The following is a 14,945-nucleotide window of genomic DNA, read 5'->3' as shown; positions in this document are numbered from 1 at the left end:
AGAGGAAACGAAAGTCTCATCAAAAACAAAAGGAAAGAATGTCCTCAGAAGAGTGAGAGAATCTGCTGATAGAGGAAAGGAAGCGTGCTGCAGAAAACCGGAACAAAAAGAAAGGGCCAACAGGTGATCAAAGGAAACAACAGTCCAAGAAACCCAGAAAGCGCAGAACCAAAGAAACGATGCCTAAGTCAGCAAAGGATCGGTTAGAGGAAGAGAGACAACACGTTGCAGCCTTCCGAAAACAGCAGATGAGCACAAAAGAAGGCAGAGAAAAGACAAGGGTCCAGCGACAGACATGGCAGAAAACATGGTTGGCCAGCATGTAAAAATAAGATGAGAAGTATTCGTCAAGAAAACAAGAGTGTCTCTCTGAGTAATGCCATGCAGAACATCTGGGCATCACGGAAGTGCAAGAAAGCCACACCTACCCAGGGAACCTCGAATCAGCCAACATCATCAGGTCGCACAATCAGAAGGAAAAAATGCAAGATTGTCACTGAACTGAGTAATCTGGAGTCACAAGAGAGAGCCAGTGTGATCGTGAATGTTTTGGAAGAAATGACCCCCAACAGCAAGAAGTGTGGAGTAAAAAAATTTCTACAGTGAATATATCTTAAGTAGTTTGTTGTTACTATTGTCAATTAGAAATGCTTTCAGATTTTGAGGCGATTTTCCATTTTTATATTTGAACATACATGTATAATCCTAGGCTATGGAATACTGAAATAGTGTTCATGTATGAATTTTGAATTTGATTGATTGGTTTCTTTTAAATCAGTTCTTTGATGCCCTTGTCTTTTCTTTTGAGTGCAATTTAGCTCTTTCTCACCAAAATAATAATATCTTAGTCAGGTTATGGTCCAAGAATCTTCAAAAATGTGTTTTATTGCCTGCACGAGCTTCAGATCACCTCACGTGAGGCGATTCAGCTGTATCTCCACACTGAGCAAGTATTAAGCTGTGAAACTTCACTGGATAATACCCCAGACAACACCCTTTAAAATGGTATATAACATTAAATATTTCAAGGTACTTCATTTTTCACCCTACAGTGGCCAGAATCTGTACGCCTTCCCATGCTTCAACCCAGATGTTAAATGACCTTACCCTCCTTAACAAATAGAGTTGGCTTTGTCCCTTCCTGTCCATCGCCTCCATTTGACTCTTCCAGTCCAGTTCACTGTCAAGTTGCACACCAAGGTACCTGTGGTTGGTGACCACCTCCACCTCAGTGCCCCTGATGGTGATTGCTGTTGATTGGGTCCTCCTCCTGCCCCTCCTGAAATCCACAACTATCTAGTTTGTTATTTTTGTGATAATGGCCCAGTATTCTGCTTCATGGATGGTATCCATGTTTCAGGGGCAAGTAACAGATTGTTTTGAAGGCAGTTGTCCGTCATCCAGATATTTATGTCCCGTAAACAGTTATTTAAAATTGATCATTTGTTGGTCTCTTTGGATTGCAATGAGTCATTTAATTGGATGTCATCTCAGCAGACAAATGATAGGAGAGCCCACTGATTTGGCTAATTATCTGACCAAGAGGCAGAAGATAAAAGGAGAATAGTATTGGACCCAGGACAGAACCCTGTGGAACACCACAGGGTGGATAACAGAGCTCTTAAAATGGGTGTGGACAGAGCCTGTTGAAAAGAGAGATTTATTATGTTGTCAATGGTGGGACCAGCTGAGTTAAAAGACAGCGGTCAACAGCATTCAGACATGAATCCAGTTCAGCAGCACTTGGGGTCATAGCAGGACCCACGCTGACCAAGTAATCCAGGATCTGCTCCTCATCTCTGATCTGGTACAGGATGGATATTTTCCCTTCCAGTTCAGAGATTTTCTGGGTCAGACAGAGGCAGCATCCGGATGGTGAGGTGAGTGGAGGCATGACTCGATGAGGCCTACACTAGCAGACGTCAAGCTTCAAAGACTTGAAAACTGAGTTTCCAAGCAGTAGAAACACAGAGGCAGTGACATGACACTGTTTACCAATGAAAGTCACTGGGGATCAAGTCTTCAGTTTTCTAAAGCCACTGTTCAGGGAGGAAAAGCTGCAGCTCTGTGTCCGTGTAAACCTTTGTAGGAACCTGCAGGGTTGTATTTCCTAGATCTTCTTGAAGACTTGAGGAAGACCCAGTTGAGGTAGCAACAGTTCCTCAGTGCTTCTCTAATGTGAGTTTGTTCCTTCTCATTTCCCTCTGCATTGGAAAGAACATTCTCAACCCGCTGCTTTAAGGTTCTGATATTGATGCTCCAGTGGATGGTGGGAATCAAACAGCAGATGTTGGTCTGTGTGTGTAAACAGAATCCCAGCATCACAGTATGTGTAAGTTAGATTGTTAAGGTATTTGGTTGTATATGAAAAAAGCATAACGATAAAATTATTGAGCAGATAGATCTCATGAATATATTATTCATCTGAACAGGAGAAGGGGCTGCTCAGTGGCCTAGTGGTTAGCAATTTCGCCTTGCAGCAAGAAGATCCCTGGTTCAAATCCCGGGGTGGGCCTGGGATCTTTCTGCATGGAGTTTGCATGTTCTCCCTGAGCATGCGTGGGTTTTCTCCGGGTACTCCAGCTTCCTCCCACAGTCCAAAAATATGCTGAGGTTAATTGGTTACTCTAAATTGTCCGTAGGTGTGAATGTGAGTGTGATTGTTTGTCTGTATATGTAGCCCTGTGACAGACTGGTGACCTGTCCAGGGTGTCCCCTGCCTTCGCCCGAGTCAGCAAGAAGGCTCCAGCACCCCCCGCGACCCTAGTGAGGATAAAGCGGTGTATAGAGAAGGGATGGATGAACAGGAGAAGACAGGAGGAGGAAGGAAACTGACCTAAACCACTGGACACTCTGATCCACACAATGACACCAGGACTTGTCATTCTGATGGCACTGACGTGTTCATTGGCACATATTTTTACTTCTAATAGATGAGCTAAGGATTTTGAGCAAGAGACTGTCTTTTGCAGGTAATCCATGGTGTTTTGCGATTTGTACGAATTGTTTTGAGAAATACACTTACTGTTTTGCAGATGTCGAGGATGATTTGAGAAATGTACCAAAGCGATTGAGAAAAATTGTAATCATCTTTTACAGTAAATTACAGTGCCACAGCAGTTACAGAATAGACATAACACCACATATTTCCTCAAATAGCTTCCATACTTAAAAACAACAATGAATAAATACTAACAAAAAATGCTAGCTGTTTGTGTAAGTTAAATTATTCAAGCATTTGGTTGTATATGCAAAAGCATAATTAAAAAATTCTTGAGAAGCTTGATCTCATGAATATATTATTCATCTGAACAGGAGACGACAGTCCACAGAGGAAGGAAACTGTGACCTAAACCACTGAAAGTTTGTGTCCTAACCACAGTGAAACAGCAGATCACATCCGTCTTTGCCAGACACAGTCTGCAACAAAAGCTGTTGTATAGCTTACGATAATGAGCTTTAATACGAGTGAAGGACTAAATTTGTCTGAACAAGTTCAGTGAAGTGAACGTCACCGTCAGCTACACTCCAGGTGAGACTGTGTTTATTCATGTGATTGATAGAATTTATTCTGTGTGTTTTTGAATTGCTGATGTGTTTTACTTTGTCTGCAGTCACAGCAGAGAGAGAAAAGAACCACCATGGGATGTAAAGCAGCACAAGCTGGATTTCTTGTCTTCCTTCTCTCCTCATCAGGTACTTTATTTACTACTGATTCTGAATAGACACATCACATCAACCATCCATCTACAGAACACGTGATAGCTTTAAAGTTCTGTAAAATATCGTGTTGATTTCTGTGCAGCTGCTAAACCTATTTCTGTTTGAAAGTTTTCTGTGAAGTGTAGCATTGATCAGGCAGTGATGACACCAAGAGATTTTCATGAAAAGTTGCTCAATCTTACTGAATTTTGCAACTCTGTGTATTTGTAGCAACAAATGTTTACAATTCATTTGCAAAGTGCATTTTTAATGTGGGACTTGTTTGATTGTTTGTGTGCCAAAGATTCAGTTTAAGTTTTAACATTGGATGTCTGCTGAAAATAAACATTGAACCATGTTAACATATTTTTCACATTATCATGATTATATGACAGTCCAATCAAACCCTCCAGTTTATTCATTAGATGTGTGCCGTACATGTGCATTGTACTGAATATTAGCAGGCCTGAACTTTTCACACTTTTGTGTTTTTTCTGCATTTTTGTCACCTCCACACCCCTCACTTCTCCTTTCTAAAAACATCTTCTCTTCCTTTTATGTTCTTCAGTACAGCTGCCTCTTGGTTCACGGGTTAATTACGGTCCTGTTCTTTCACTGAACCCTTAGAAGCAGCTTTATTGGTCAATTATGTGATCACATTGCAAAGACATTGACTCTGGGGTTTTCTGTGCTCTCATAGCACTTATACAAGATCAAATATACATGAATTTAAACAAGAACAACAGAACACAGAAGGAAATTAGCTTTTAACTGCTTTGTGCAACTATAGATATGTGTAAATGTTTAATGATGTGTGATGTCCTGTCTCAGTGCACATCGATGTGACCAGGAGAGAATTTGGATATCTCCTTTAACACCAGAAGAATGAATCCTATTTTCTGATGTGCTCTGTGTTTCAGTGGTGCAGGGTGACGCTGGCTATAGAGTGAGGTACTCTTCTACTCAGATCTGTGCCTTACAAGGATCAGAGGTGGACATAAGCTGCACCTACACATACCCATCCAGAGTAAAGGAGAATGTCACTGTGGTTAAGGAAGCTGTGTGGTTTACTAAGAAGAAACGTAATCAGCCTGTAGATCTGATGACAGATTCAGAGTTTGCAGATCGTGTACAGTATCGTTGTGATAAAAACAGCTGCACTCTAAAAATCACAGACCTGAGAATCAGCGACTCAGCTGAGTACAAGTTCATGTTCAGAACAAACCAACCAGGACAGAAAACTATTGGTTCACCTGGAGTCACTCTGTCTGTCACAGGTAAGATTTTCTACTGACAATATGAGGATGTGAAACATGCTACTGCTACTACTGGACAACAGTTAAAATAACATTTCTTTCTTTACACATACAGCTCTCCAGGTGAAGGTGATACGCACAGGAGTCTGGACATCTTCCTGGGCAAACCTGACGTGTAGCAGCAGCTGTCGTCTACCTGATCATTATTCCTACCTCTGGTACATGAATGGAAAGACCCTTCACACAGAAACACCTTCTATTGACAAATACTTTGATTATTCAGACAGCATTGCATGTGCTGTTAAAAGATATGAGAAGCTTCCATCTCCTTCACTGTGTGAGTTGTAATTTTTTTACCATCACTGTGTGTATTTTTAATACTAGAGTCCTCATATCTCCTGCCTGTTTTTCATTGATCCACTACTGCTGTCAGTGTTCCAACAACAGTATCACCTGATCTGTATTGATGGAGTCAACATGTTGCTGACAATAGTTTTTAAAATGCTTTAATCTTCTTTTAGGTGTTCATGAATCACCCTGTAACAGCGTGGTTTACACCCAAAGAAGCATCTGCATCCCCAAAGGATCATCAGTGAACATTTCATGCACATACAGTCATAAAACATCGGTTTTGACAACATTCTGGTTCAGTCCTGAACGTAGTCGTCAGCCTGAGGACCTCAGAGAAGACTCTCAGTATGAAGGTCGTGTTGAGGTCTTTGACAAGAAAAGACGCTCCACTCTGAGGATCAGAGACCTGAGAGTCACTGATTCAGCCCAATATCAATTTAAATTTATAGCACAATGGTTTGAATGGAAGAGCAATTTACCTGGAACAACTCTGACTGTCACAGGTACTGTGAACACAAACTGATGTAGATGACCAGTCAAAAGTTTGGACACATCCTCTCATTTAAAGGTTTTTCTTTATTTTCATGACTGTTTACAAAGCTTTAGGCAAGAAAAAACGCAAACCATGGCAGGTGGAACCAAAGATCTGAAATGTGGACTCATCAGACCAAAGCACAGATTTCCACTGGTCTAATGTCCATTCTTTGTGTTTCTTGGTCCAAACAAATCTCTTCTGCTTTTGCTTTTCCTTAGTAGTGGTTTCTTAGCAGCTGTTTGACCATAAAGGTCTGATTGGTCAGTCTCCTCTGAACAGTTGATGTAGAGATGTGTCTGCTACTAGAACTCTGTGTGACATTTATCTGGGCTCTAATCTGAGCTGCTGTTAACTTTCCATTTCTGAGGCTGGTGACTGGGATGAACTTCTCCTCAGCAGCAGAGGTGACTCTTGGTCTTGCCTGTCCTGAGGCGGTCCTCATGTGAGCCAGTTTGGTCGTAGCGCCTGATGGTTCATGCGACTGCATTTGAGGATACATTCAAAATTCTTGCAATTTACTGGACTCACAGGACCTTCAGTTCTTAAAGTAATGATGGACTGTGGTTTCTCGGTGGCAATTTTGAAGGATCTAAAATGTAAAACATATTTAGATTTATTTCACAATTGTTTGTTTGATACTTAATTCCATATATCGTGCTTTATAGTTTTGAAGTCTTTATTGAGAATCTGCAATGTTGAAAGTAGTAAAAATATATTTTTACTGGTCGTGTACATGAATCCACTGAAAGAAGCAGAAGGATTTAAAATATAGAATGTGTTTATGAGAGCACATAATGATTCATGACATTTCTGTTGTGTTCTCACATTCAGCTCTGCAGGTGCAGGTGACCAGAATAATATCAGTCCATCAGTCTCAAACGGAGGCAGAGCTGAAGTGTCACAGCAGCTGCAGTCCAGCTGATCATCTTTCCTACATCTGGTTCAAGAATGGACAGAAAATTTCTAAACAACAAACTTCTACTTACACAGGTTCCTTTAATCCTGGAGAAAAGATCTCCTGTGCTTTCAGAGGACATGAAGATCACCGGTCTCCAACAGTGTGTGAGTTTACTTCACTAAATGTCAAACCTTTGCTCACAGTATCCAGACAGTGTGTTACCTGTAATATGTGGGACTCAAGAGGACATCCCACCGTACTGTACATCATAGTGTACTGTCATTTTAAAGGTTTTTACTATTTATTATTTATTTCAGAAGAGAATGGAAAAGCAGAAACTCTGATGTTCGTCTTCTCAGTTAGCATTACTTCTGTTTATGCGGCACTGATTATTGTTAAAATCAATGATGATGAAGTATTAACATGTGATATTTAGTACTAAGGTTAAATGTCTCTAGAATTCTCATTTATTTTATGGAAATAATGGTCACCAGCTGTGCTTGATGTGTCTGAACAAACCATCACATTATAATATGTTATCTGCATCAATCTCCAGACCCTTCAAAGCTTCCCTCTGTGTCAGTGAGTCCATCTGGTGAGCTAGTGGAGGGAAGTTCAGTGACTCTGACCTGTCGCACTGATGCTAACCCAGCAGCTGAAAACACTTTGTACAAGGGGAACCAAAGTCTGCCTCTGGGATCAGGAGGAACTTATCATTTCACCTCCATCAGCTCTGAGGACAGAGGACTCTACGACTGCAAATCTGATGATCAATCTGTGTCTTTGTTCATAAATGTCATGTGTAAGTAAACATCAGTACATCAACTGGGCTTAAAAATACATAAAAACACTGTTTGTTTTATTCAGACAAGTAGAAAGAACGTCAGTTTGTAATGAATTCTGTCACTGAACTGAAATAAAAGCTTCCAGGACACTTTGAAATAACTTCTTTTCTGTCTCTACATATTGTCCTCCAGATGCTCCAAAGCTTCCCTCTGTGTCAGTGAGTCCATCTGGTGAGATAATGGAGGGAAGTTCAGTGAATCTGACCTGCAGCAGTGATGCTAACCCAGCAGCTACTTACACCTGGTTCAAGGAGAATGAAGACTCACCACTTCATTCAGGACAGATCTTCACCGTCACTGACTTTACAGCTGAACACAGTGGGAATTATTACTGTGAAGCTCAGAACACAAGAGGGCGTCATAACTCCACCTTTTATCTGAATGTTGCATCACGTAAGTTACAGATGATATAGAATCCACACCACAGGGGATCCTAACATACAGCGCTTATAAAATGTGTTCTTCTGCCTTCAGAGTTTTTACCTTTAATTGCTGCTTAACATTAAATCACAACTGGGTCAAGCAAAGCACTGGATGAACCTTTGACAAAAACTCACACCCAACAAATACACTTCACATGAGAAAGTTGCTAAATTACTTCTGTGCTCTTATTATTCCCGGTTGAACCCAAGAATTTAGTGTTTGTGCTGATCATATATTTCCAGGTTCATGGAAGTTCCCAATTACTCTGTCGATCACTGCTGTCGTTCTGGCCTTCATTCTTCTCTTTCTCCTGCTATGGATTAGGTAAGCAGTTCATTTTCCTCTGTGATGTATTAGCTTTGCATCTTAAAGGAAGTCAAAGGTTAAAGGAACCCCCCGTCGAATCGCCACCTTATTGCGGTGGAGGGGTTTGAGTGTCTTGGTGATCCTGGGAGCTGTGTTGTCTGGGGCATAAGCCCCTGGTAGGGTCTCCCAAGGCAAATTGGTCCTGGGGGAGAGACCAGACTAAGAGCAATTCAGAAAACCCTGATGACAGCACAAAGAGGTGAAGCCACTACCTCGCCCGGGTTAGGTATACCGGGGCCTTCCCCTGGAGCCAGGCCTGGGGGAGGAGCTCGCAAGAGAGCGTCTGGTGGCCGAGCCTTGGGGTCCCGTGGGGCTCGGTCGGGCACAGCCCGAAGAAGAAACACGGGGCCACCACCCAGTAGGCCCAACACTTGCAGGGCAGGAAGTAGGGGTCGGGTGCTATGCTCACCGGGCAGTAGGCAGGAGCGGGCGTCTGGGCATGCCACCCCCTGGTGGCATAGACTAGCTCTGGGGACATGGAATGTCACCTCACTGGCGGGGAAGGAACCTGAACTGGTGCGGGAGGTGGAGCAATATCGGCTAGATATAGTTGGGCTCACCTCTATGCACAGCAAGGGTTCTGGAACCAGAATCCCGGAGAGGGGTTGTGTAATGGGATGGGGGCTATGGGAAAGGTTGAATTGTGGAATAAATGAGTAAATGACCAGAGAAGCAAATATTGCAAACCTTGAGTAATGACCGGGTGGAGCACACTTGGAATTCGCCAAGGAGGGCAAGACAGGGAGGTGAAATTATTAAGCTTTAATGCAGAATATGATTAAAACTATTTAAAAAATGTCCATAAATAAAAATATAGGTTTATCCTAAAAGTCCATTAAAATTCAGTAAAAACAAGTGGGCCAAAAATGCACAATATGAATAAACACGCTTAAAACAAGGTAAAAATGGCACCGTCCTTAAGCAGGGGGCTAAAGTGCAGTTGGGGATGCAGGCAGTCTTCCAATCCAGGTCGGTGAGGTCCCCTCGGTCACACGCACCAGGTCGCACCGGAGGTGAAGGAAACCGCTGCCCCTACGTGTGTCAGCTCACGACGCCGCTTCACTCGTCTCGGAATTCCACCCGGCTGGCCGCTCCTCTGGCACACTGGGAACCCTTACGTAGACACAACAAGCGGCAGTATGCGTTCTCGTACAACAACAGTGTTAGCTTAGCTCATGTTCGCCAAGTGCTACTACTTTCTCTCTCCCGGTACTTACACGACAGGCAGGGACTTCTCCCTGCTGCTGCGTGTGAATCACGTCGTAACACTTGCGGGCTCACGGTCTCTGGTGCGTGTGCCTTTCCTTTAGCCCCTTTAGCCCGGTTGCGATCTGACTTGGCGTCTCTTCGCTGCTCTCCGCTGCTCCCGGCATCTTCGCGTCCTGGCGCTCCTGGCACCCTTGGCGCCCTTGGTGCCTCTCCGCTGCTCTTCCCTCGGTGTCAGCGTCTCTCTGCTGCTCCCGTTCAGCTGCTTTATTGTCCCTGGCTCCAATCACGCACAGCTGAGAGTGATTGCCCGGGACTCAGTGATTGGGGAAAAACATCATGTGATTTGGGGTGGTCATGGCAACGACAGGTAGGTGGCAACTACTAATTTCACATGCAAATAAACTCAAAAACACACAGCAACCCAATAAATCATAAATACATGCAAAGCAAAAAATAAAGGTATCAGGAAAAACACAAATAAAATGCCACATCCCCTTGTGCCGGATCACAGTTGGACTCTCTCCTACTCCGGAGTTGCCCAAAGTGAGAGGCGCCAGGCGGAAGGCTTGGGGAAGGCTGACCGAAACTGTCTTGGTTGACACGTCTATACAATGTCGCGTGGGCCTCGGGTACAGTACCAGTGGAGTGGCAGACCGGGGTGGTGGTCCCTATTTTCAAAAAGGGGGACCGGAGAGTGTGTGCCAACTACCGGGGTATCACACTTCTCAGCCTCCCCGGGAAAGTTTACTCTCGGGTGCTGGAAGGGAGGCTCTGACCAACAGTCGAACCTCGGATTCAGGAGGAGCAATGCGAATTCCTTTTTTTTTTTTTTTTTTTTTTTTTTGAGCAATGCGAATTCCGTCCCGGTCGTGGAACAGCGGACCAGCTCTTTACCCTTGCAGAGCTGCTGAGGGGGTCATGGGAGTTTGACCTGCCAGTCTACATGTGTTTTGTGGATCTGGAGAAGGCCTATGACTGTGTCCCCCGAAGGGCACTATGGGGGGGGGGGGGGGGGGGGGTACTACGGGAATATGGGGTACCGGGCTCGTTGCTACGAGCCATTCAGTCCCTGTATGACCAAAGTGAGAGCTGTGTCCGCATACTCGGCACTAAATCAGACACGTTTGCCGTGGGTGTTGGACTCCGCCAAGGCTGTCCCTTGTCTCCAATCCTGTTTGTGGTTTTCATGGACAGGGTCTGATGGCGCAGTCGTGGTGGGGAGGGTTTCCAGTTTGGGGGCCTCAGGATCGCATCTCTGCTTTTTGCAGATGATGTGGTTTTGTTGGCGTCCTCAGACTGTGATCTCCAGCACGCACTGGAGTGGTTTGCAGCCGAGTGTGAAGCGGTAGGGATGCGGATCAGCACCTCCAAGTCCGAGGCCATGGTTCTCTGCCGGAAACTGGTGCATTGCTCCCTCTGAGTTGGGGGGGAGTTGCTTCCCCAAGCGAAGGAGTTTAAGTATCTCGGGATCTTGTTCACGAGTGATGGGAAAATGGAGCGAGAGATGGACAGGCGGATTGGTGCGGCGTCAGCAGTAATGCAGATGTTGTACCGAACTGTCGTGGTGAAGAGGGAGCTGAGCCGTAAAGCGAAGCTCTCAATTTACCAGTCCAGCTAGGTTCCAACCCTCACCTATGGTCAGGAGCTCTGGGTAGTGACCGAAAGAAAAGATTGCGGATTCAAGCGGCCGAAATGAGCTTCCTCCGTGGGGTGGCTGGACTCAGCCTGAGAGATAGGGTGAGGAGGCCAGACATCCGGCGGGAGCTTGGAGTAGAGCCGCTTCTCCTTCGCATTGAAAGAAGCCAGTTGAGGTGGTTTGGCCATCTAATTCGGATGCCTCCAGGGAGACTTCCTTTGGAGGTTTACAGAGCACGTCCGTCTGGGAGGAGACCCCGGGGCAGACCCAGAACTCGCTGGAGGGATTATATATCTCGTCTGGCCTGGGAACCCTCGGGATCCCCCAGGAAGAGCTGGAAAGCGTTGCTGGGGGGAGGGACGTCTGGAACAACCAGCTTCACCTGCTGCCTCCGCGACCCAGCCCCGGATAAGTGGAAGGAAATGAACAGGCGTGAACTAACCGTGACGTCACCCATTGGTTTCAACGCCGAGAAAATGAAGCCCGGATTTTGCTACTTCCTGGTCGCCATTTTGGATTTTTGGAGCCAGTGACATAAAAAGCATCATCAAACAGGCTGGACCGGAGAGCAACTAGGGCCAGGACCAGTCTATGGGCGGGCCAGACTGAGAGCTGAAGACACTCTTATCCCACCCACATTTTACCGCAGAGGCTTCTGTTGCTGCTTTCGGAATTCAGCCTACGCTAACAACGTTGGCTTCCACAAATTGAGGTAAACTTTATCACTAGTTGTCAAAGGAACTTACTGAAGTTTACTGTTGAAATAATCTCACAAAGTGCTTGCAAAAATGTGCATACATGTTGGCAAATATGTAAAATTATTAACTTACGGTATTGTAGCTGAAGCTACTGTAAGTCATCAGAAAACTGCATAACCACTTTTAGTGAATCATAATCCAAAACTGAGTTTTAATCATAGACTGTATATGGTTTTAATTTTATTTTTTGTGCTACTGTAAAGTAGTATTAGCGAGCTTAGTGAGTATAAGCAGTGATAAATGGGGTTTGTCAATGCTGATATAATTAGCTAACTATTAGCTGTTACTTGGGATCACGGCTCCATAATGTGATAACTTTTTTTAACTGTTACAGTCTGTACGTGCCTTTCGTTCATGTTCACCAGATATAAATTAGCTATTTAAAGTATGTTAACGTTATCTATCTATCTATCTATCTATCATCTATCATCTATCATCTATCATCTATCTTCTATCTTCTATCATCCTCCAACCACAAACCTACAATGGCATGTGCACCCACACAGACCCACAAGAGTGATATTTTTCCATTAAGATTTAATGCTAAACAGTACTGCAAAATATTTTCTGCAGCTGAACTGTGACAAGACTATACTGTCACATAACTCTGCTGAATTCATCCAATAATAGTGCTTTCTTTTCATTTTTGCTTATAATCTGCAATATTTCTTACCAGTACACTTTTCCCATCTAGCCATGGTCTGGATAATTGGGGACAGTTATGTACGACGCATAGACTGCATAAACCAGCGTGGAGCGGAGAGGGCTGCAGAGACCATGGGGAGCAACCTCGGGATTGATGGAGTCCTCATCCACTGGTTCGGCTGGGGTGGCCTGAGGTGGAGAGGCGTCCATCCTTTTTTCGATCAGTCACTACGGGGAAGAGCTGTACCAGATGTCCTCCTCATCCACTGTGGAGGCAATGATCTCAGGAACATCTCGAGTGTGAAGCTTATTGATGCAATGAAAGAGGACCTGCACCACCTCCACTTACAGTATCCAGGGATGAGCATCATCTTCTCTGGCATCACGCAGAGATGTAGGTGGAAGGCTGGTGCCAATCCAGGAAAAATCGATAAAGCACTAAAGTTTGTGAACAGTGTTATGGCTACATATGTTCAAAGTTTAAATGGCCATTTCATACATCACCGTGCCATAAGGTCTGACACTCCTGGGCTATTTTTGCACGATGGAGTTCATTTCATCACTAGGGGAAATGAACTATTGTTCAACAGTTTTACAGAGTCCATTAAGGCCCAAATTCAGCAACATTAAACTTGAGACTTAATGGGTTTTTTTTATTTGCTCCAGACATAGCCCACAGTGTCTTTCCTTACAAATGAGTGTTGTTTTTTAATGTTATTTTTCTGGTTATATTGCACATGTGGCCATAACACTGTTCAGTCTCACCAGATGTGCTCTAACTCCCTACATCCTCTCATCATTCCACCTCCTCTCTTCCCACCCCATGGTCTTCCAATATCTCTGCCCAAACAAGATGTAGCTGTGACAACTTGTAAATAGTTTAAAGTTCACGTTTTTATTGTTTTTTTGTAGTTTAAAAGTTATGTAGCTGTACTACCTCTTTTTAATTCAATGTGCAATAAAAGTATTTCAGAAGTTCATATCATTAATGTGTTGATGGTTTTAATGGTGCATATTGTGTATACACTTTAACAATAGCACCATGTACAGTATTGTAATTACACAAGATCACATTGATGTTTTTCCAGAATTTGCCATTTAATTACAAAGATATATGGATGTTCAGTCATCAGAAGCACAGATGAAAGACAGATGTTAATTTATAGTTTGTGCTTTTATCATGGAATACTTATCTGTCTTAATTAGACTGCAAAACCTTCTATAAAGATTTCTGTTAGATTTATTATGTGGTATATGGTAAACTTGTAAAAAGCAAGCAAGATTGTTTTGTAGTTAAGTTTTCAAAGCAAAAACGATAATCATTAGTTTCTAAAGGTTATTTTTCAAATACCATATTTGTTCTGAATAAAACTAATGTACAAGTTATAAATACAATTTCTGAAGTCTATCAAACAAAAAACAAAAGGTCATGGAAGAGCCTTTATTACTAGTTTGAGACACTTTTAATAGTTTGTATGCTTAATACATATTTCTTTAAAAAAATGGGGGCATCTGTTGTACATCCATACACCTGTTGATGGTAATGAGATAAAAGGTAAGAAACAGATTCAATGAATACTAAGAACATAATAAAATGAGGAAAGAGTTAGTCTGTCCTTCCAGCAGAGGAAGCTGAACTGGGAATGGTTAGCTCAGGATGTTTCCCATTCAGCCTTCTTATTCACAACCAGATGAAGTTTTCCTTCTGTTGGCACCACTCATTTCTCTCCAGTGTGGAGACCTTTGGAATCACAGCAGAAGACAAACACTTTAGTTAAGATGTAACGATCACTGTGAGGAATTGAGCCAGAACAGAAATAAGTGAGTGGGGAAAAAAGAGTGGGAAGAAGTGACTGAAAATAATGAATTGGGACAAATCTTTCCTGTATGCAGGCGGTTTTTATCAGTAAGAATTTTGTTCTGATACTTTTTCTGATAACATGGTACTGAGCACACTGTGTAACAATACTTTTTGCACAGTGCAGATATTGGCATATTAGGTACATGAACAGAGGTACAATAATGTAATAAAAGCTAAGTACAGCTCTTACATAGTGATGCTCCAGCAGGGAACCTGATGCTTCATGCAGGACAGCTGGCTACAGGACAGTCCAAGTGTTGTAGTTTTCATATCACAGCTGTAATGACCATAGAACATGTAGGAAATCTCATTTAAAAATACACAAAATTAGGTTATGCACGTTGCAAATAGTTTGGGGTGGCTGTGGCTCAGGTGGTAGAGTGGGTCGTCCAATGATTGAAGGGTCGGTTGTTCAATTCCCGCTCTTGCCTAGTCATGTGCTGTTGTGTCCTTGGGCAAG

The 14,945-nt window shown here is 43.3% G+C and overlaps 1 protein-coding gene and 1 long non-coding RNA gene across 2 annotated transcripts in view; both read left to right on the top strand.

The window, feature by feature from the left end:
- LOC127533320 (B-cell receptor CD22-like) overlaps positions 1-14,945 on the top strand; it is a 62,329-nt gene that overhangs the window by 36,557 nt on the left and 10,827 nt on the right. Inside the window, exons 4-5 of the mRNA XM_051945983.1 lie at positions 7,720-7,980; positions 8,253-8,334. Coding sequence (XP_051801943.1) covers positions 7,720-7,980; positions 8,253-8,334 — 343 coding nt within the window. The remainder of the gene's footprint in view (positions 1-7,719; positions 7,981-8,252; positions 8,335-14,945) is intronic.
- On the top strand, positions 5,491-7,538 carry LOC127533396 (uncharacterized). The gene is made up of 3 exons (XR_007941136.1): positions 5,491-5,812; positions 6,676-6,906; positions 7,299-7,538. It is a non-coding gene; the product is annotated as an uncharacterized LOC127533396 (long non-coding RNA).

Source organism: Acanthochromis polyacanthus, chromosome 3, assembly GCF_021347895.1.
Source record: "Acanthochromis polyacanthus isolate Apoly-LR-REF ecotype Palm Island chromosome 3, KAUST_Apoly_ChrSc, whole genome shotgun sequence".
Taxonomy (NCBI): domain Eukaryota; kingdom Metazoa; phylum Chordata; class Actinopteri; family Pomacentridae; genus Acanthochromis; species Acanthochromis polyacanthus.
Note: the sequence above shows the minus strand (reverse complement) of the source record. Positions and strands in the feature narration are given on the sequence as shown.